This window comes from Myotis daubentonii, chromosome 2, assembly GCF_963259705.1.
Source record: "Myotis daubentonii chromosome 2, mMyoDau2.1, whole genome shotgun sequence".
Lineage (NCBI taxonomy): Eukaryota > Metazoa > Chordata > Mammalia > Chiroptera > Vespertilionidae > Myotis > Myotis daubentonii.
This window is the reverse complement of record NC_081841.1, coordinates 71,132,678-71,153,142: the sequence shown is the minus strand read 5'-3', so window position 1 is coordinate 71,153,142 and position 20,465 is coordinate 71,132,678. Positions and strand designations below refer to the sequence as shown.

The following is a 20,465-nucleotide window of genomic DNA, read 5'->3' as shown; positions in this document are numbered from 1 at the left end:
AAGGGCATTAGGAAGAGGGTATGGAACAGTGAGGGCAGGAATAAACAAATGGAGTATTTTTTCCCCAGTAACCTTGAGGACAGGGATCATGTCTGTATAGTTCTTTCTAGTTTGCTCAATGTCTCTTAGTGAATGTTAAGATAGTATGTTTTGAATTAAAGTATTAAGTAATATTTTAATCAGACAAAAATTAAGAAAAATCACATCTTATATCCCTTTTTATTAGAATAATGCTTTGATAATTGTATCTACAAAGCAATCTTTTTGTTAGCCTCAAATTATTGTCAGGGTAGACAGAATTTTTAGTATATCTGATTTAGATTACATAACCAGTATTTAAAACAGTGCAAATAGACTATAATGGATGTTTAGATATAAGTAACAAAAATGATAATGAACATTCCTCTTCCAGGCTTTACATATTTTTATTTACAGTTTGCTTCAATGTAGGGAGAAGAACTTCTACAGAAGTATCTCAGAGGGTCAACTTAGAGAGGAAGGACTTCCACTGAAATGTTCATGTACATTTTTTGGAAATAATAGGCATGATACTAATGTCCTTGGAAAAAAGGTTTTAATATCAACATACTCAGAATACAATTTCTGTGTGAATACAATATATAATTTTAAAATATAAATTATAAAATCATTAATTTTAGAAAGTTTCCAAACTATCTAAATACCAAAAGAAACCCATATTCTGGCATAAAATTGAACCATTTTCTATATATTATACCAAAATTAAAGTTTACCCGTATTCTAACATTGAGAAATGAAATATCAACATTAAAAAGTCTACCTAGAAAAGATCAATGATGACTTTATAGACTACTTTTACAATATATATATATAAAATATTTTATATTAGTTTTTTTGGACATGACTTTTTCTTTTAATAACATGATTTACATATTTAACAGAGGGTTATAATGTGGTGGGTGAATGGAAGACTTGAAGGCTGAAGACCAATGTTCAATCTAGAACCTCCTACATTACTGACATTTTATCCCTTGTGCCAGTTGGCACACTATAAATGTCTGAATGAATAAATACGTTACATCAACACAGATTTCTTCAGCTGTAAATTGGAGGTGATACCACCTATCATACAGAATATTTGTAAAGAACAACCAAGAGAACCAATGGGTGCCATAGTGCTTTGTTAACTTTAAGACTCTTGAGCTAAAATATTTTTAAAGATCTGAGTTAGTAGGGTTGTTTTGTAAAAGCCTCAAATAAACTCCTTGGCTTTGATGTATTTTATTTAGTTATATTTCCTGTTAACAAAGATACCATTAACAACAAATTTGTTCAGTGTTCATTTTAAAGGGAAAAATATGTTACAACTCATTAAAAAAAAACACTATGTAATTCAGGTCAACATTAGTGTCCTTTTACTTCCTTTGGTTAAGTCATAAGAAATCTCTGTTTCAAAAGAAAAGTATCCTATATAATAAAGAACTAATATGCTAATTAGACGGAACAGCCAGACGACCTTCCAGATGTCCTTCCAGATGACCTTCTGGACGAAGCTGGGATGGTGAGGGCCGGCCAGGGCTACGCAGGCCATCCAAGGCAGCTGGGGCTGCGAGGGCCGAGCCCCTTGCACGAATTTCGTGCGTCGGGCCTCTAGTTTCATAAGAAGGTCTGAAGTTTATATTCTCATTAAATTCCAATTCAACACAATTTACCAAAGTACTTAACACATATGTCCTTTATAGCATTTATCATATTGTATAATAATTTTTTTTTTCTCTCAGGAGACTGAGCAACTTAAGGGTAAAAAATTGAGTCAGATTCATCTAATTTTTTTTTTTTTAAAGCATTTTACTTATTTTTAAAATGTTTTTATTGATTTGTTTTTAGAGGGAGGAGAGGGAGAGACACATCGATGAGATTGATTGACTGATTCCTGCACACCACCATTGGGGATCAAGCCTGCAAACTGGGCATGTGCCCTGACTGGGAATGAAATCAGTGACTTTTTGGTGCAAGGAATGACACTCAACCAGCTGAGCCACACTGGGCAGGCTAGATTCATCTTTATATCAAGTTACTATAGCCTTTGGCTGGTTCTCTTTTTTTAAAATGTATTTTTATTTTTATTGATTTCAGAGAGGAAGGAAGAGGGAGAGGTAGAAACATCAATGATGAAAGAGATTAATTGATCAGATGCCTCCTGCACGCCCCACAGTGGGGATCAAAACCACAACCCGGGCATGTGCCTTGACCGGAAATCGAACCATGACCTCCTGGTTCATAGATTGAGGTTCAACTTCTGAGCCATATCTGCCAGACTTGGCTGGTTCTTTGTAGAGGTTAGTGCCTAAGTATACATAGAATGAATGAACAGAGGATATGTGTTGTGTCCAGCAGAGGAAAAAGAGCTAGTATAATTCTGATTAGTTTATAGAATATGGTCAAAGTGATAAGTTTATCAATAAACTAAAAACAGAATTTTAAGTTTCTTTTTAGATTTTATTCTATGAATAAGGCTATTTTTAAGGTAGACAGATGTGTGTTAATGAAAGAATCTGATGCAGAGAGTTTGGAACATGTTATCAGGACAGTAACATGAAAATTACATAGGGAAAACACCAAAAATTTTTCACTTTAAAATTACTCAGTGGTAGTTTATTTAGTGGTCTCAAATAATAATGGAGATTGCTGAAAGGTTGTTGTATTTCATAATGGTCTATTTTTGTGATTTTTAAAATGTTATATTAAGATAGCAAGTTATTATTGTAAATGGGAATCAGTGTACATTAGTGTTTGTATTGGGGAGAGGTGGTGAACTATATGAGAATCTATTTGGAAAGCATAGTTTATGTTTAAATGATTATCTAACTTACTTTGAGGTATAAAGTAGATATGGTCAATAAGTGTTTGCTTATGATTATTGACTAGGTCAGGGGTCCTCAAACTTTTTAAACAGGGGGCCAGTTCACTGTCCCTCAGACCACTGGATGGCTGGACTATAGTTTTAAAAAAAACTATGAACAAATTCCTATGCACACTGCACATATCTTATTTTGAAGTAAAAAAACAAAACGGGAACAAATACAATATTTGTATTTGCATGTGGCCTGCGGGCCGTAGTTTGAGGACCCCTGGACTAGGTATTGGTAAAAAGATAATTTGAAGCCATATTAGAAAAAACCAACAAAATGGAGCTAAATCTAATATTTATGATAAAATGACTAACAAGGTTTACAATACAGGGTGGAGCAAAAGTAGGCTTATAGTTGTTCATATGGGAAATAATACAATAAATAAGAACAAACTCTGCTTCATGTACTCACAACTGTGAACCTACTTTTGCCCCACCCTGTGTACACAAAAGGATTTTCATAAATATTTGTTGTAAGTGCCTTACAATTAAAACAGACTTTCCTACCCTTGCCTTTGTGAAATCTAGTTGCTTGGGAGGCATTCCTTATTAAAAGAGGGTGTCAATAATATAAAAAGACTGTTGCTAGGATCCAAGCAAAACAGCAGTCTAAGCTCTGGCCGGGTAGCTCAGTTGGTTCGAGTGTCGTCCCGATACACCAAGGTTGTGGGTTCAATCCCTGGTCAGAGCACATATAAGAATCAACCAATGAATGAATAAGTGAAACAACAAATCGATGGCTCTCTCTCTCACACCCATCAATAAAATAAAAAGAACAACAACCCAGCAATCTAAACAGTTGGGGGGCGGGGGAAGTATTTTTTTGTGTGTGTTTTTTTTTTAAATCATCAAGTAGCATTTACTTTATAGGAAAGATTTATAGCAATTTACGATTAGGTGTATGTTACTTTTATATGGTGGTGTCAGAAAGCTTGAATCAGGATTAAATAACTTCATGATACATTAGTAAATTTTTGCTGGATTTGATCAAAACTATTTGAAGGAAAGTGTTCTTATTAAACATTTATCTGGTGAAGTAAGGCAAACTCTTTAATTGTTCAAGTGGCAACTATTAAGAATAGTTCTGATATTCTATTTTGTAAAATAATTAGCACTTGCATAGCTTTATTCACAGACACATGTTTTTGTAGAGAAGTACATTTTATTTCCCTTATGCAGTATGGTTGTTCTAGTCTACCCTTACTAAGAAAGGAAATAAAAAGCAAGCTGATGTGTAAGAAAAACAGATTCCATTTTAAGTTATAAGTTGTAAAGATATAATATAGTAAGTACTGTTTTATGATTAAATTCTACTGTTAAGTTTATGGGGGGAAGGGAAAGCTGAAAAGTTTTGGTATCAACATACATGAAGGCAGAGGGAGTTTTCTAACAGGGAACTGGTAGCGTATTTGCTTACTAATGCATCAATTTTGAAATTAAAAAAAAAATTTATTTTTTTAGTAAAAGAGTAGTATACAGTTATCTTTTTGTTAAAGGTAAAAGTTAGATCCTGCTCTCTGCATTATTTCACAACATATTTTCTTAGAAGGTTAATATAACCAGCTACCAGTTTTTACTAGTCTGAGGTACTTGAGTCCTTACTAGCTTGAATGACTCAAGGGTACTTCATATTTAAAATATTTTCAAAATATTTTACAATCCATTTTAAAAGATAATATTCTTATGAGGGAGATTATGATTAGCTCACGTTTACTGTTAAAAAGATATAGAAAGTTTAAATAAAAGAACTTGCCCTGCACCTTAGGCTTTTTTTCTGTAAAGTTTCCAAATCACAGTGTCAGTAATAATTTAATACAAACCTCAGCAGTTTTAAAGTCATATTTAATATTGGTTAACTCCTACTTACCTTACTTAGAATGTAATGTCTCAACTTTGGTACACAAAAACATTTTTTTCTAATATAAATTAAACACATTACTTGTAATAGGCTGTTCTTCAAAAGTTGTTTAAAAAGGCAAAAACACATCTTGCAAAACTTCCTAGCAAATTTTTAATGTATGCAATTCGCATGTAAGGCACTTCCATCCTTTTTCAAATAAGTTTCATAAAGTTTTCTATTTTTGTAATCAAGTCTTCATAAGTTATACAGTAAGAACGTTACTTCAAGTAAAACTTTATTAAATACCCAATTTTGGCATTATTTCCTTAAATATCTTTACCTTTGAATAGAATAAATGATGGGCATCAAGATCGATGCAAGCTAATCTTCTTTTTTTCTTTTTGTGTGCAGGCTACTCTTAAATAAAAGCACTCTTGATCTGGTTTATATTTAGAGAATTGGTAATGTTTTATCTTGTGGGTCTTGTTCAAGAATCTTGAAATCCTCCAAAGGAAGACTGCTTAAGGCAGTTGGTAAAATGTGTTCAGATGTGCCTTTAGGTAATATGTTATTTGCTTCTAGATTCTTCACCAAGCAAGTGGCTTTGATCCATCTTCGAGTTGCTCTGCGTTCTTTTTGTAGGCAAGTTTTCATTTTCCTTCTTAAACTTGCTATTTCTTTTTCCAGTTTAATTATCCTCTTTTTTGCCTCCATAGGATTCCTAAAGGCATAACTGTGTTCAAGTAGCACTTGTTGACTATTAATGTTTGATTTTAAATTAGAAGGTCCGGTTGGAGTACAACTGTTACTTTTCTTCAGAAGATTCCGTGACTTGAGTTTCTGTGCCAAATAATATTAGAGGGTTGTACATAAGTTATGCAATATCACAAATAAATTTTGTCCAGTTTAAATAACAGTATTTAAATTGCTCTTTTAAAAACTGATTTTAAAAGATAGCAAACATCACCAACCCATCTCATGTAATCATAGATTCAAGTTTCTCAAGTGATTGAATTAACTCCAGCCACCTATTTCTTTTTGTTTTCCCTCTACAGAGAGATACTAATATTGGTTTGGAAATAGACACTGGACTGCCAAGGTCCTTCCAAATTATGATTTTATGGAGACTTTAAATATCTTTTGTAATTGTCTAAGGCCAAATAATGTAGACATTTATGTGATACTGATTTGATCTCTTTTGTAGGTAAATATTTGCTCAATTAATATTTCAGACCTTGGATCCTACTTAATAAAAATATATTCCCAAGTATCAAGCCCCTGAATAGATTTAGTACTTATTAATTGTTCAGTTATAGCTTCCACTCAAGGAATTAAAATGGGGGCAGAAATTTTTGCCCAAATCAGAAACCTGAGGAACCTTTTTCCTTTATTACTTTCATTCAATTAGTCATCAAGTCGTATTAATTCTACATCCTATGTATCTCTATCATGAATCATCTCCTCTAGCACTCTTTTAAAAAATTATTATTAAATCTATTGGGGTGACATTGGTTAATATGATCATATAGGTTTCAGGTGTGGGATTCTATGTTACAAGATCTGTATATTGCACTGTGCCCACCACCCAAAGTCAAATCTTCTCCCTTTACCATATATTCAGTCCCCTTCACCCCACCCGCCTCTTTTAGCATTCTTAATGCTACTCCCATCAGGCCTATATTGTATCTAGCTTGAATATGTCATTACCTACCATAGACTTTATATGGGTACAAAAATCAAAAATGGTTGGAACAGCATCCATTTTAAGTCGTCGAGTTTGTCCTGTTAGGTCAAAACAGGAGGCTTCAAAGTGCTTTGAACAAAGAAAAGTGTGTTTTCCTGGCACAAAATTTTTGCGCCTAACCAGGCGAACCCATTCTTTTCTTCTTTTAGGATCCAAAGGAAACCTTAGAAAAACAAAAAACAAAAAAACCCTCAAATTCCAACTATCACAGTTCTGGTTGCACCTAAATGGTTAAAACAAATTTTTTTTTTTAAATATATTTTATTGATTTTTTACAGAGAGGAAGGGAGAGAGATAGAGAGTTAGAAACATCGATCAGCTGCCTCCTGCACATCTCCTACTGGGGATGTGCCTGCAACCCAGGTACATGCCCTTGACCGGAATCAAACCCGGGACCTTTCAGTCCGCAGGCCGACGCTCTATCCACTGAGCCAAACCGGTTTCGGCGGTTAAAACAAATTTTAAGTGGTGATGATTTAAAGTGTCTTCAGCCCAGTCGGTGTTGCTCAGTGGTGGAGTGTTGACCCATGAACTAAGAGGTCCCCGGTTTGATTCCCGGTCAGGGCACATGCCCACGTTGAGGGCTTGATGCCCCAGTAGGGGATGAGCAGGAGGCAGTTGATTAATGTTTCTCTCTCACTGATGTTTCCATCTCTAAATCCCTCTCCCTAAAACCAATAAAAACGTATTTTATAGTGTCTTCAATTTACATACAAAATGTTACATTTCCAATATCCAGACGTTGGCACAGAAACCAATTCATGCTAATTTTTATAAGTTGTAAAAAATTAATTAAAAAAGGACTTGAGTGGTCTTATTTTTCAGGGTTTTAAAAAGAGATCTTTCTTCCTACTCCAGTCCTTAACCTGGGCAGTAAAAATAAACAAGACTACAGTAATCTAGGCCCTGGCTGGGTAGTTCTCTGTTGGTTAGAGCATCGTCCCAATACACCAAGGTTGCTGGTTCCATCTCCAGTCAGGGCACAAGAATCAACCAATGAATGCATAAACAAGTGGAACAACAAATCAGTCTACCCCCGCCCCCCTTTTCCTCTCTCTGTAAAAAAAAAAAAGTATGACTAAACTAGATCAAGCTTATGTAGAGCTGTATAAGCAGGAGTAACTCTACATTGCTCAGATCTGCTGCTTATATATTAGTTCATGGTCAAGATAAATCAAATTAATGCCCAGGTTGCAGGCTCAATCCCCAGTAGGGGGTGTGCAGGAGGCAGCTGATCAATGATTCCCTCTCATCATTGATGTTTTTATCCCTCTCTTCCCCTTCCTCTCTGAAATCAATAAAAATATATTTTAAAAAAGATAAATCACCTACAGATTAAATTTTATCAAGGAAAGCCTAGATAGATTCTGGTATTCCTCTGTGTTCCTTCATTATGACACCATACTGTTTTTATTTGAAATAAAAGTAGATTATAAGTTTCTTGAGGACAGGAATCACTCTATCTTTTTACCTCTATCTTTTTTGTTTATTTTGTTAATCCTCACCCAAGGGTATTTTTTCCATTGATTTTTAAAGTGTTTTTATTGACTTTAGAGACAGGGAAAGGGAGAGTTAGAAACATCAATGATGAGAATCATCGATTGCTTGCCTCTTGCACGCCCCCCCTACTGGGAATAGGGCCCACACCTGGGCATGTGCCCTGACCAGGATTCAAATTCTGACATCCAGGTTCATGGATTGATGCTCAACCACTGAGCCACACCAGCTGGGCCCATTGAGAGAGAATGGGAGGGAGGAAAGAGAATGGGGGAGAGAAAGAGAGAGAGAGAAACATCCATGTGAGACACATTGATTGGTTGCCTCCAGAATGCACTCTGACTGGGGCGAGGGATCAAACCTGCAACTCAGGTATGTGCCCTTGACTGGGAATCCAACCAGAGACTCTTTGGTGCTCAGGACCCCCGGGGCCTATCCTCTACTCACTAAGCAAGGCTGGCTAGGACTTAATCTCTTTAACACGTAGGACAGTTGCCTTGAATAAGGACTTAACAAAAATTTGCTTAATTAAAATGAGACAGAATATGTAAATTAAGAATGCACTGTATTACTTCCACGTAAACAGCCTATATTTTTTTAAAAAAATGAACTCTTAAGCTACGTAATACAGTAGAAATCATAATTACTACAAAAAGTAAAATGCTGCTGACAAGCCCAGCAGGAATGTTTTTCCTTTCATATTTATTTCAAATATAAAATATACTAATGTGTACCCAGTTAAGGAAGAGAAAAATATAAGGGACTGTCAAAATTAGTGGTAACTGTGTTGACTGATTGGAAACATAACCATCAACATTCACATGTAACAACTTTGAGTTCAACTCTTCTTTAGTTTGATTACCTAATGAACTGAGTAGTGTTTAAAAAGAATCATTCAGGTTAGAAGATCATGTGGCTCCCCAACTGAAGCTTCACTAGGTAACAGCTTTGGCTATTATCAGATATCCGGTTTGCTTAAATGACCAGCAATGACGGGCACAAAGAGATGAAAGCCCAGATTTACTGGTAAATACCTTCCAGTCTCTTGTCCCTGTCCCCTCAACTCCAAACATATCCCGACCTGAAGATATTATTAGCATTTGTTTGTCACTCTGTAGTTCACGTTTTCACAAATTTAAGTTTTTTTCTATTTAATTAGAAACCCCTGATTATCTACTGTTTACCCCTCACCTTTTAATAAAATGTATTCTCATTTCAAAGATGTGTTCCAATATTTAATGGTTTGGAAATATTTCCTGTGCCCTAAGCTAAAAAAATCAAGCTTTGGTTTATAAACACTAAACTTAAGAATTTCTTCTTGTTGGGGGCCTCAATAAAGATGCAGAACTTATAAACTAAGTACTATTATTGGATTATCATTTGTATAAGACTCTTCAGAAATATGAAGGCTGTCTTTCAGATATTTAACCCTTTTTTTCTTTAGTTTTTTATTTTTATTTATTTATTTATTTTTTAAAATATATTTTATTGATTTTTTTACAGAGAAGAAGGGAGAGAGATAGAGAGCTAGAAACATCGATGAGAGAGAAACATCGATCAGCTGCCTCCTGCACATCCCCCACTGGGGATGTGCCCGCAACCCAGGCACATGCCCTTGACCGGAATCGAACCTGGGACCTTTCAGTCCGCAGGCCAACACTCTATCCACTGAGCCAAACCGGTTTCGGCATCTTTAGTTTTTTAAAACGAGTTCCCTAATTATGCAATCAGTACCTCCAACTGAACCTTAACCAAATTTTATTTCCTTCTTTTAAGACTCAATTTAGGAATCTCATCTTCCTAAAGAAGTTTTTCATGATCAGAAGATGAGGTTAGATGTTTCTATATGATAAAGAATTAACACCACTGTATTCTAATTGCTTGCTTTTCTATCTCCACCACTGTATCATGTTTTTCCTGGTTAGAACTGTTCTTTACTACTTTATCATATTAAGTAAGCACTCAGTGAGCTTTTCTGAGTGAATCAATGAAAAATGAACTAATGGGGCTAGCTTAGCATTACTAAATAATCTTTATTTAGTTACCTGTGTTTAAATAGAATAATAATCAACAATTTTACTTACTTTTTATATATGTATTTTATTGATTTCAGAGAGGAAGGGAGAGGGAAAGATAGAAACATCAATGATGAGAGAGAATCATTGCTTCCTGAACACCTCACACTGGGGTTGAGCCTTCGACCTGGGCATGTGCCCTGACTGGGAATCGAATTGTGACCTCCTGTTTCATAGGTCGACACTCAACCACTGAGTCATGCTGGCTGGGCTAATCAACAATTTTATATTTAATTTTTCCATAATCATATTTTGCATGTGTTGTTTGGATTTTTCTTAGTATGTTCAAAGGGGGGTAGAGATAGCCCATAGTTGAATTTATAAGAAATTGTCCTCTAAGTATTTAAAAAATAACAGGGTGGCAACAGATGGATATATGTTTGTCTACACCATAATAAAAGTAGGCTTTCAGAAACATTAGATGTTTGGAAAAAATCACTCAGTATTTTAAGCAATGCTATTTGGCCTGGGTCTTTAATAAATGGCTGAATGCTCATATATTCCAAGCACTGCCCTAGGAACTGTCCCAAGTGGTAAATAAAACTGACCTACTTTTACGGTATCTACCTTCTACTAAGGGCACACTGTAATGGGGAGGACAGAGAATTGAACAACTTGATGCAACAGAAAAGAATGACTGAGAACTGTTGTCTCTCAAGTCAAATCAGGGTGTCAATCCTGGTTACTTTACATAACAACTAGGTAACTTTAGGCAAGTTATGCAACCTTTTTAGTCTTTAGTTTTTATTACCCATAAGGTACCATTTTAATGGTATCTAGTGTGGTTTTAGGGGTTAAATGAGACAGTTTATGGTAAATACTAGATAAATGTTATTTGTTACTATAAAAGTAATTACAAATGTCATGGGTGTTCTAAAAAAGGTTAAGTACAAGGTTGAATGGAACCATAAAGCAGGAAGAGATAATCTAGTCAGGAGGCTTTAGGATAGTAGGAATTAGCTAGAGGAATTAGGGTGGGAACAGTGAAGAGTAATGACATGAAATGATGCAAGAGAACTTTCTAAGTTAAAGAGTAATTTTGAACTTTATCCAAAATGGCATTGGCAAGCCATTGTAAGTCACGATTTAGAGCTGATTTTTAAAAACATGTTTTTACTGATTTCAGAAGGAGAGAGGGAGAGGGAGAACATCAGTGAGAGAGAACCACCAATTGGCTACCTCCTGCATGTCCCCTACTGGGAACGGAGGCACGTGCTCCCACCAGGAATTGAACCGGCGACCTCTCAGTGCATGGGATGATGCTCAGCCGACTGAGCCACACCAGCTGGGGGCATTATCTTATTCTTAAAACTATATATGTCTGATATATCTATATGGTATAAAGACTATATAGAATCGTGTGGTACTGCACATTCCTTCCCAACTTTATGATTAGTGATATCAGGTTGGTAGTTTGAAACCAGATAATGTAGGGAGTATTTATATTACAGAATTAGGGCAAATACTATGAATCAGGGCTTTCCCCTTCCTTGGAGATTCTGTTGTTCAACATTTAGCAACACATCACTGATTACAGAAGTTAGGAGTACATGAATGGAAGCACTGAACCAGTTAAGAGGCTGTTGTAATCGAGTCAAAAGGGAATGGTAGGAAGTTAAGGAAGGATAACCTTCTGATTTCTGGGTAGATGATGTTTTCATTTACTGGGAAAAGGCATGTGGGAATAGGAGTAGGTTTGAGGAAAGGGCAAATTCTTTAGTACAGTTTTGATATAAAGCTGAGGAACTGGAGAGGCCAGGGGAATACTGAGACACTTGGCCTATAGATCCAGAATTCAATGAGATTTGGACTGGAGATAATTTGAGAAGCATCCACATGTAAATGTTAACTGAGACCACAGCAACAGTTGAAATTTTTTTACAAAGAGAGGGGCTGGTAGGAGAGATAGACTACAGAAGTAAGTGAAAACCACAAAATTAGTGTCAAATAATTCAAAAGTAGAGAGTATTTCAAGGAGGAAATGATCACATTCCAAGAAAAAGAAATACAGGAGTGACAACTCATGTTAGCAAGAGCAGTTTCAGAAAATTATTCGTGAGACCTAGTCCAGAGTGGGCTAAGAGATAAGAAAAATGAAGATAGTTACATTCAGGCAACATAAGTTGTATATGGGAATAAAGAAGTCTACCAATGTCTTAGGAGAGGAGTTAGTTCATATTGTTTGTTTATAAAATAGAAATGTATTTTTACTTTTGTTATTTTATGACCTACATTTTTGGGTTACACATGAAAATATTAATTTCATAAGCAAATAGTCAAACATGGAAAGGAAGTATGCATGCTACTGTATCACTGTGTCTCTCTTAAACATTCAATATTATTGGTCCTCCTAGACTCTTCCCTATCTCTCATCTTCCAAAACAAATACAATAGTTTCTCCTCAAATATTTCTCAAATCTGCCCACTTCTTTCCATCCTTACTGTCAGTACTACTCTAGTCTAGGCCTCTGGGTGGACTCTCCCTTATTTTAAGACAGGCTCCTGTTTTTTCTCTATCAACTCTCACCTCTCGTGTTCTAGTGCAGGCTGTGCCAGCAAAGAAGTACACTGTGTAGTTCAGTTGACACTGGAGTGTAGATTTCCTTGTGAAAGAAACAGTGGGTAAGTGAACACTCTTTAAACAAGAGTCTTTCTCACTGAATTTCTCTCTCGATGATGCTCAACCAGCACTTTCAATAACACTATTCTCCGTACTTCAGCCAGAGGACTTTTTAATATGCACATTTAATCATGCCACTCTTTTAAAACGTTCCCTGGCTTCTCAAGTACTAATGGATAAAACAGAAAATCCTTAAAGGGGCACACCAGACTGTGTCACCATTTTGTCTCATTTGAAATTTCACATCCTTTGAGAAGTGTTACTTTGACTTTACAAAGCTAACTTAGTTCTCCCTGAATGTCTTTTCTGTGGCACCTAACTGCAATTATATTTGTCTTTCTTTTTTATTATACTCTAAACTTCAAGAATATAAGAATTTTCTGGATCTCTTGCATGATGTCAGGCAAATAAGAACTTGGTACACATTTGATAGATGAACAAAACAGTATATTTGATGAAGTAGTTGAAAACAGAAACATCACAAAGATTTTTTTTAAAGTGGCAACTTTTAATAAGGGGGTACATTTAGTCATCATGAGGTAGGGAAAAGGTCAAGAATATAATTTTCTACATCCTATGAATGTATTAAGTTGTGAGGTATATAAAATCAGAACTGTTTACACTTAACTTTTTAAATGCTTCTTTTCTTCAGTCACATGGCAGGCACTTGCAGAGAAGGTAAACATTTATTTACTGTATTTCATGTAGTGTTCAAAGTGCTTTCAAGAGTTCTGATTTGAGAGAACTAAAGAATTTTCATTGGCCCTATCTGGTTTGGCTCAGTGGATAGAGCGTCATCCTGTGGACTGAAGGGTCCTGGGTTCGATTCCGGTCAAGGGCACAGGCTTGATCCACAGTAGGGGGTGTGCAGGAGGCAGCCGATCAATGTTCTCTCTCATCGTTGATGTTTCTCTCTCTCTCTGAAATCAATAAAAATACATTAAAAAAAAAAAGAATTTTCATTGCTCTTCCAGCAAAGAAGGAAGAACACCTAGGTTCCTTTTATTACTGCTAGTAAGAATAGAAAGCCTATCTTTTGCACTTTCATTAATATAGCTTAATTCCATGATTATCATCAATGATGACTCAACTCCTCTGCAGAGTTACTGTATGGGACTATCAGAAAAAATCCAAATGCTTCTCATGTCAATTCAGCTAGTAAGAATTTCCTGATTTTAATGGGAACACAGTAGGCTTTAAGGCAGTGGTTCTCAACCTTCCTAATGCTGCAACCCTTTAATACAGTTCCTCATGTTGTGGTGACCCCCAACCATAAAATTATTTTCGTTGCTACTTCATAACTGTAATGTTGCTACTGTTATGAATCGTAAATATCTGATATGCAGGATGTATTTTCATTGTTACAAATTGAACATAATTAAAACATAGTGATTAATCACAAAAACATATGTAATTATATATGTGTTTTCCGATGGTCTTAGGCGACCCCTGTGAAAGGGTCGTTCGACCCCCAAAGGGGTCGCGACCCACAGGTTGAGAACCTCTGCTTTAAGGTGATTGCCGGCTTGAACAGGAAGATTTCTTAGAGTCATTAATGTCAAGTCCAGTCTAATACACAGGAGTAAAAGAGTAGAAAATGAAGGTATCCGGCTGTCACTTTTATAAGGAGTAATCACCATACAGAACTTGGATTTCTTTTATAAAGCAAGTACATCTTCCCCAAGGGGAGAAATACTGGGCAGATCTGAGCAACACAATGCTTCCCTGCTACCCCCTGGACTAGACAGCGAAGGGATCAGAATTCGCAGAATCCTCGCGTTCCTTCGACACAAGCAATATTCAATCTAACGGCTCTCACCCCCGCTCCCCGCCCAGGTTACCTGTGGAAGCTGATGTTAATGTGCTTGTTGTAGGTAGTGGCACAGCCCGCCGCGGCGCAATTGGTCGGCATGTCCCTTCCCCCCTCATTCGGCGCCGTCGTGAGCCTGTCCTGAGGCGCTGACGGCTACGCGGGGCCAGCGAGGCAGGGGACAGGCCCGCCGAGCAGAATCGCGGGGCGGGATGGGCAGCAGGGGTGCGGATGTGTGTGCGTCGGGGGTAGGGAGCCACCTTCCCTCTTTATGAATATGGCCGACTTGAGCCCGCAGAGCCGTCAGTCCCGCAGCGCCAGTCGCCTTCCTTTGCCTTCACCAACATGGCGGACACAACCCGGTCCCCTCCCTGGCCCCCAAAGGGGAGAGGGACTACTGCGTCTCTTTAGGACCTGTCCTTGGAGAAGAAAAAAAAAAAGAGGGGTACCATCCACCTCCCCACCCCCTACTTCTATGATACACTCTCGAGACCGAGATTAAGAACAAACCCGCCCATTCCAACACGCACCCAGATATCCCAATCCAGTCCGAGGTGGGTGTGAGTTGTAGACTGGAAGGACAGCCCCTAAAACAGGAAAGGAAAAAAACTACAAGTCCCACTGAGAATAGCGTGGTCTTCGTCGTTATCGCGGGAACTGAGAGCCTGGTTTCCGGCCTTCCGTCGGAAGTGACGTCGTGGGCCACTTTCCGAGCCCCTTTCTCGCGAGGCGGAAGAGCTCCATTCGCGGAGGAGCAAGGGGGCGCTAGGGTAGGGAACTGTTGTGACGGTCCGGCGAGAGAGAGAGCTGGGGTGCCGGGAAGTTGGGGAGCACAGCCCGCTAGGGGTCCGAGTAGGGTAAGGCCGCACCGACCGGGTCCGTTAGGAAAGAAGGGGCCGAGGAGGAAGGTAATTGTCGGGCGGTTCCCCGGACGGAGGACTCCGCTTGTGTGGAAGGCGCTGCTCCCGGGATGGCGACCGCAGATCCTCCGGCCGCAGCGTCCAGTGGCCTGTCGCCCAAGGAAGAAGGGGAGCTAGAAGATGGGGAGATCAGCGACGACGATAACAGCCAGGTACGGAGCCGGAGCAGCAGCAGTAGCAGTGGCTGCGGGCTGTTGCCGTATCCGCGGCGGAGGCCTCCTCACCCGGCCCGGGGCGGTGGATCCGGCGGAGGCGGTGGCTCCTCGTCGTCATCGTCCTCTTCGCAGCAGCAGCTGCAGCTGAGGAATTTCTCACGCTCGCGGCACGCATCGGAGCGGGGCCACCTCCGGGGACACAGCAGCTACCGACCCAAAGAGCCGTTCCGCTCTCACCAGCCCTCCGTGCGGATGCCTTCGAGCTCGCTGTCCGAGAGCAGCCCTCGGCCGTCCTTCTGGGAACGGAGCCACATCGCTTTGGACCGTTTCCGCTTTCGAGGCCGGCCTTATCGGGGTGGGAGTCGCTGGAGTCGGGGTCGTGGCGGGGGTGACCGAGGAGGCAAGCCGGGGGGCAGACCCCCGCTGGGTGGAGGACCGGGGTCCGGATTCAACGGCAGCCAGAGCTGGCGGGAGCCCTCTCCACCTCGCAAGAGTTGTATCCTTAACGTGGCGCTCGGCCCTGGGTGTGTCCCTAGAGTTTCCCTTTAGCGTCCTTCCTAGGTCTGCGGGATGAGTAACTTCCCTGCGCCGCCGGAGCCGCTCGTTTGTTACTTACGGTAAGCTGTTCGTGGGCAATCCCCATGTGTCACGCTGTAGTGCTTCTCAGGATTGCTTTATTGGGTCTATTGCCTTTTAACAGGGCCGAGTCATTGTTTGGGGCCAAGCTAGTGGGATCTAACAGTCTAAGGTCAGGTTTGTAACCGGACCTCAGATGCCCACGTTTTATTAGCATTTGTCTTTGCTGGTACAGGAACTTTAATACGTGAGGTTAACTTGGACTGTTAGAGGGAGAGGAAAATTAAATATAGACAAACGATTTGGGGAATAGTGTTTTTTTTTTTTGTTTGTTTGTTTGTTTTTTGCGGTTAAACAAAACTTTTAATGAGGGAGAAGAGTACCAAGAGGCTGTCTTCCAGAGGTTCTTGGACCTCAGACCTCATTACACTTGGATAGTGTAAATTGTGAAGTTTCATTCTTCATCATCTTGTCGTTTTTGTTTGTGATTTTGTTTTTACCGTTCTTGATTTATTCCTATATATTGGTGTCTTTTAAAGTGGGGGAAAAGGACCATATATTATCTTCACCAACTCTTTTAAGTCAGAGGATTTAAATTCATGTATCTTCTTGGAAAACTTTACTATTTCTTACGTTTACTTTGTGGACATTTTATAATTCCTAGTGCTGACAGATTGGGTCAGAAAGAGAAGGATAAACTTAACAGCATTTTAATTTTTAACATGGGAAGCCATAGGGATGTGTGGGAGGATGGAGATGTGGAGAGGTTGAGAAGCAAAATACCTGATTTTTGTTTCCTCTAACGTTATTCTTCCTTATCTTTAACATTCCTGAGTCTACGCAGTATTTATACTGAGTAATCAGTCACCTGAAGTTTTCCTGTTTTTTGATGGGTTGGTAGAACTATGTCTTGCTTATTCCATGATAACTACATAAAAGTAGTTTACTTGGCACCTTTATTATTGGTTGCAATTTCCATGGTATAATGATTTTGTTAGTGAAGTTATATATGAAACTTACATATAATGACATTTGTTTGGAAAGCACTCAACATTTTTATATTAGAGCCATATGGTCTTTTTTAGATGTCAAGATACAAAGGGGACAAGAAATGTAGGTTAGGTAAGTAGCAGCAGCTTCCGGTGCTAATGCCTTGTAAAAACTTACATTGGCAACCAAAATTTGAGTTAGGAACATTCCAGGATTATTTCAGAGAAAATGATGTAGGTATTTAACTTTTAAAGTGACAGGATGTTTTTCAGTAAAGTTAAAATCCGTGCCTGAGATATTTATTAACCAAGGATTTGTTCATTGTCAATTCTGAATCTAAAAACAGAAAGGTATTTAAGCGCATATATATATATATATATATATATATATATATATATTTTTAAGAATAGAAAAAATGACACTTGTAATTTGTGTTGGAGAGATAGAGTTAAACAATTAGTTTAATATAAAAAGTTCAAATTGAGGGACATAAAAAGGATTATGGGAACTCAAAGTTTATTCTTAAATTATTCTGTAGAAAAGGGGGTGATGAGTGCGTTTCCCTACCTTTTTCCTTTGCCTTCCTTCTGTCCACTCATTTAATATCAACTTGGCCTCTGCCATATACCTTTATTAAGTTAATGTTTTTATTAATAAACAGGCATATGAAGTTGTGGAATAAAGTAACCAGTCTGATTTCTCTATTAACTTATTAGAAATGAGCAGTCTTGATGTTTTTTCTTTTCACAGATGCTGCATTTAAGAAAAGGATGCTTGATTTGATCCTCTGCTAATTGCTTTTCTTGTGAAGTATCATTAATACATCCTAGAGGTGGTATACTTTTAAGAATTTGTGAAGAAAAACAGTTCCCAGCCACTTTTGTATAACATGAGCAAACAAAAATTGTAATGTGAAATTTTATTTATTCAAATTTCTTTCTTTTTAAAAAAATTATCTTTATTGTTGAAAGTATTAGATGTCCCTTTTTTCCCCCAGTCATCCTCCCTTAACCTCTCCCCCAGGTCCCCCATTCAGATGTCTTTAAGACCAAGATTGTACTGAGTTTAATTCATATTTCCATTGTTGATTATAATAATGACATTTTTATTTTACAAGTTTTGCATTCAGAAAGAATAAGTGTTTTTCTGTGGCTCATTTCCATAATCCAGAAGTGAAGCAGCATGAGTACAGGTGGTTGGTGGTTTTTTTTAAAACTTCTTTCTTTGTAATGATTAAGGTATGCTAGATGTAGCTTAAAAGAAGTAGAATAAACCAAATCCTACTGCAGTACTTAACTGTCTTTTAAAAAATATTTTAAAATTGATTTTCGAGAGGGAGGGGGAGGAGGGAAAGTGAGAGAAACATCATGTGGAAGAAACATTCAGCTGCTTCCTGTACGCCCCCCACTGGGGATGGAGCTGGAAACCCAGGCATGTGTCCTGACTGGGAATGGAGCCCTGCACCTCTTGGTGCATGGGATGATTGATGCCCAGTCAACTGAGCCACGCCAGCTAGGGCCAGTACTTATTTTCATTCTTTATTGATTTGAGAGATGGGGAGAGGGAGAGGGGAACATCGATGTAACCGGGAATTGAACTTGCCACCTTCCAGACTACGGGATGATGCTCCAACCAACTGAGCAACACCTGCCAGGGCATTCTCATTCATTTTTAATTTTTTTTAGTGATAGACACTTAGTCTTAGCATATGTCTCCTTTGGTTGACTACTGTTTTAAACCTTTAAATCTGATGAGAGCTAAAATATTAGGCCAGTGTCTCTCATCAGTAGACAGTCATTCTATTTTCACCTGTAGTTGTAAAGGTTGACAGGTAGTTTGTTTTTAAAATCAGGTTTCAGCTAGAAATTGCATCCTGGCCAGCTTAAAATTAAATCCTTTAAGTGTTTGCTTTTAGCTGTTCTGCATAGACAGAAGTAGATTTCAGCCCTGCTGGGTAGTTCAGGTGGTTAGAGTGTTGTCACCAACGCCAAGGTTATGGGTTAGATCCCCAGTTAGTGCACGTAAAAGAAGCAACCAATGAATGCCTACATAAGTGGAACAACAAGTTAATGTTTCTCTCTCCCCACCCCCTTCCATTCTCTAAAATCAATAAAAATAAAAATTTAAAATAAGATTTCATTGAGCCTTGAGGATTAGTCAATTAAAATCATAACTCACTTTTCCTCATTTTTTCAGTCCTTTAGTTATTTTATTTCTTATTGAGAGTATTGAATCTTCCTTCTGTAAAGGTTTCCAATCTTATGTCATTATTATTTTTTTAATTACTGGGGCTGTGCCTTTAGATAGCTTCATTGAAAAGTGAGATGTAAATGCAGTTAATTACAGCATTTGTGTACAAAGAATACATAATGGTAGGGTAGCAAATAATTTTCTGGCTTCAAATAGGTGACATTTGAATTGGGGTCAATTTGAAGAACAGAAAAACCTAGACAAAAGCCATGCATAAATTGTGATGAATAGGGGAAAGGTGGATTGGAAAAGGAAGTACAGGTCAAATGAAGGCATTATATGCCATTATAAGAATTTTGGAGTCTGTTTTTGGTGAGACTAGTGCAGTGGTTCTCAACTGGCCTAGCTGCACAGCCGTGGGCAAACTCCGGCCCGCAGGCTGGATCCGGCCCGTTTGAAATGAATAAAACTAAAAAAAAAAGACCGTACCCTTTTATGTAATGATGTTTACTTTGAATTTATATTAGTTCACACAAACACTCCATCCATGCTTTTGTTCCAGCCCTCCGGTCCAGTTTAAGAACCCATTGTGGCCCTCGAGTCAAAAAGTTTGCCCACCCCTGGCTCTAGCTGCAGTATCGGGGATGACTTGTGGAAGAACTCCAAATATTTGTTCTAGGCCAAGCTTCTCATAGTATGTAAAACTATGGAATGCATTAGAATGCTCAAAATAAAAAGAGAGGCTATATGTTAACATGGAGAGCACCATTACTGGAGTTAAGAAAACTTAAAGGGAAAAAAAATGTGGGGAAACAAGTGGAGAAGGAAGTTATGGAAGCCAAGAGAGAAGTGGCTTAGTGTCTAATGCTACAGAGAGGTCAGGTAAAAAGTGGTGGATAAACTCGGCCAGCAGAAGCCAGATGCCATTGGGTTGAAGAGTGTATAAGATAGGTAATGAGACACTAGTGCAGTGGTTCTCAATCTTGGCTGCACATTAGAATCACCTGGGAATCTTTTTAAAATCTTGATTTCTGGGCCTCATCCTCCGGAAATTCTGTTTCTTTGTTACTAATGTTGTGGCCTCACCCCATGACAAAGAAACAATTTCCAGAGGATGAGGCCCAGAAATCAGGATTTTAAAAAAATTCCCAGGTGATT

At 38.3% G+C, this 20,465-nt stretch overlaps 2 protein-coding genes across 5 annotated transcripts in view; one reads left to right on the top strand and one right to left on the bottom strand.

Moving 5' to 3' along the window:
• Positions 1–3,019: 3,019 nt before the first annotated feature.
• Positions 3,020–15,135, bottom strand: THAP2 (THAP domain containing 2). The gene is made up of 3 exons (XM_059683648.1): positions 14,508–15,135; positions 6,442–6,637; positions 3,020–5,570 (listed from the first exon to the last, which is right to left on the bottom strand). Exons 1-3 carry the CDS (start codon positions 14,576–14,578, stop codon positions 5,181–5,183), a joined length of 657 nt encoding a protein of 218 aa, XP_059539631.1. The 5' UTR covers positions 14,579–15,135; the 3' UTR covers positions 3,020–5,180.
• Positions 15,136–15,446: 311 nt separating this feature from the next.
• The window catches only part of ZFC3H1 (zinc finger C3H1-type containing), a 58,202-nt gene continuing 53,183 nt past the window's right edge, over positions 15,447–20,465 (top strand). For all 4 annotated transcript variants that reach the window (XM_059683646.1, XM_059683644.1, XM_059683645.1 and 1 more), the window contains exon 1: positions 15,447–16,047. In XM_059683646.1, coding sequence (XP_059539629.1) covers positions 15,447–16,047 — 601 coding nt within the window. The remainder of the gene's footprint in view (positions 16,048–20,465) is intronic.

Excerpts from the sequence above, each read along its gene's own strand:
- THAP2 (XM_059683648.1), bottom strand. The coding sequence starts at position 14,578 with ATGCCGACCAATTGCGCCGCGGCGGGCTGTGCCACTACCTACAACAAG. Across the intron at positions 6,638-14,507 it reads ATTAACATCAGCTTCCACAG|GTTTCCTTTGGATCCTAAAA; the intron begins GTAACCTGGGCG and ends TGTTTTTCTAAG. Across the intron at positions 5,571-6,441 it reads GTACCCATATAAAGTCTATG|AAACTCAAGTCACGGAATCT; the intron begins GTAGGTAATGAC and ends TATTTGGCACAG.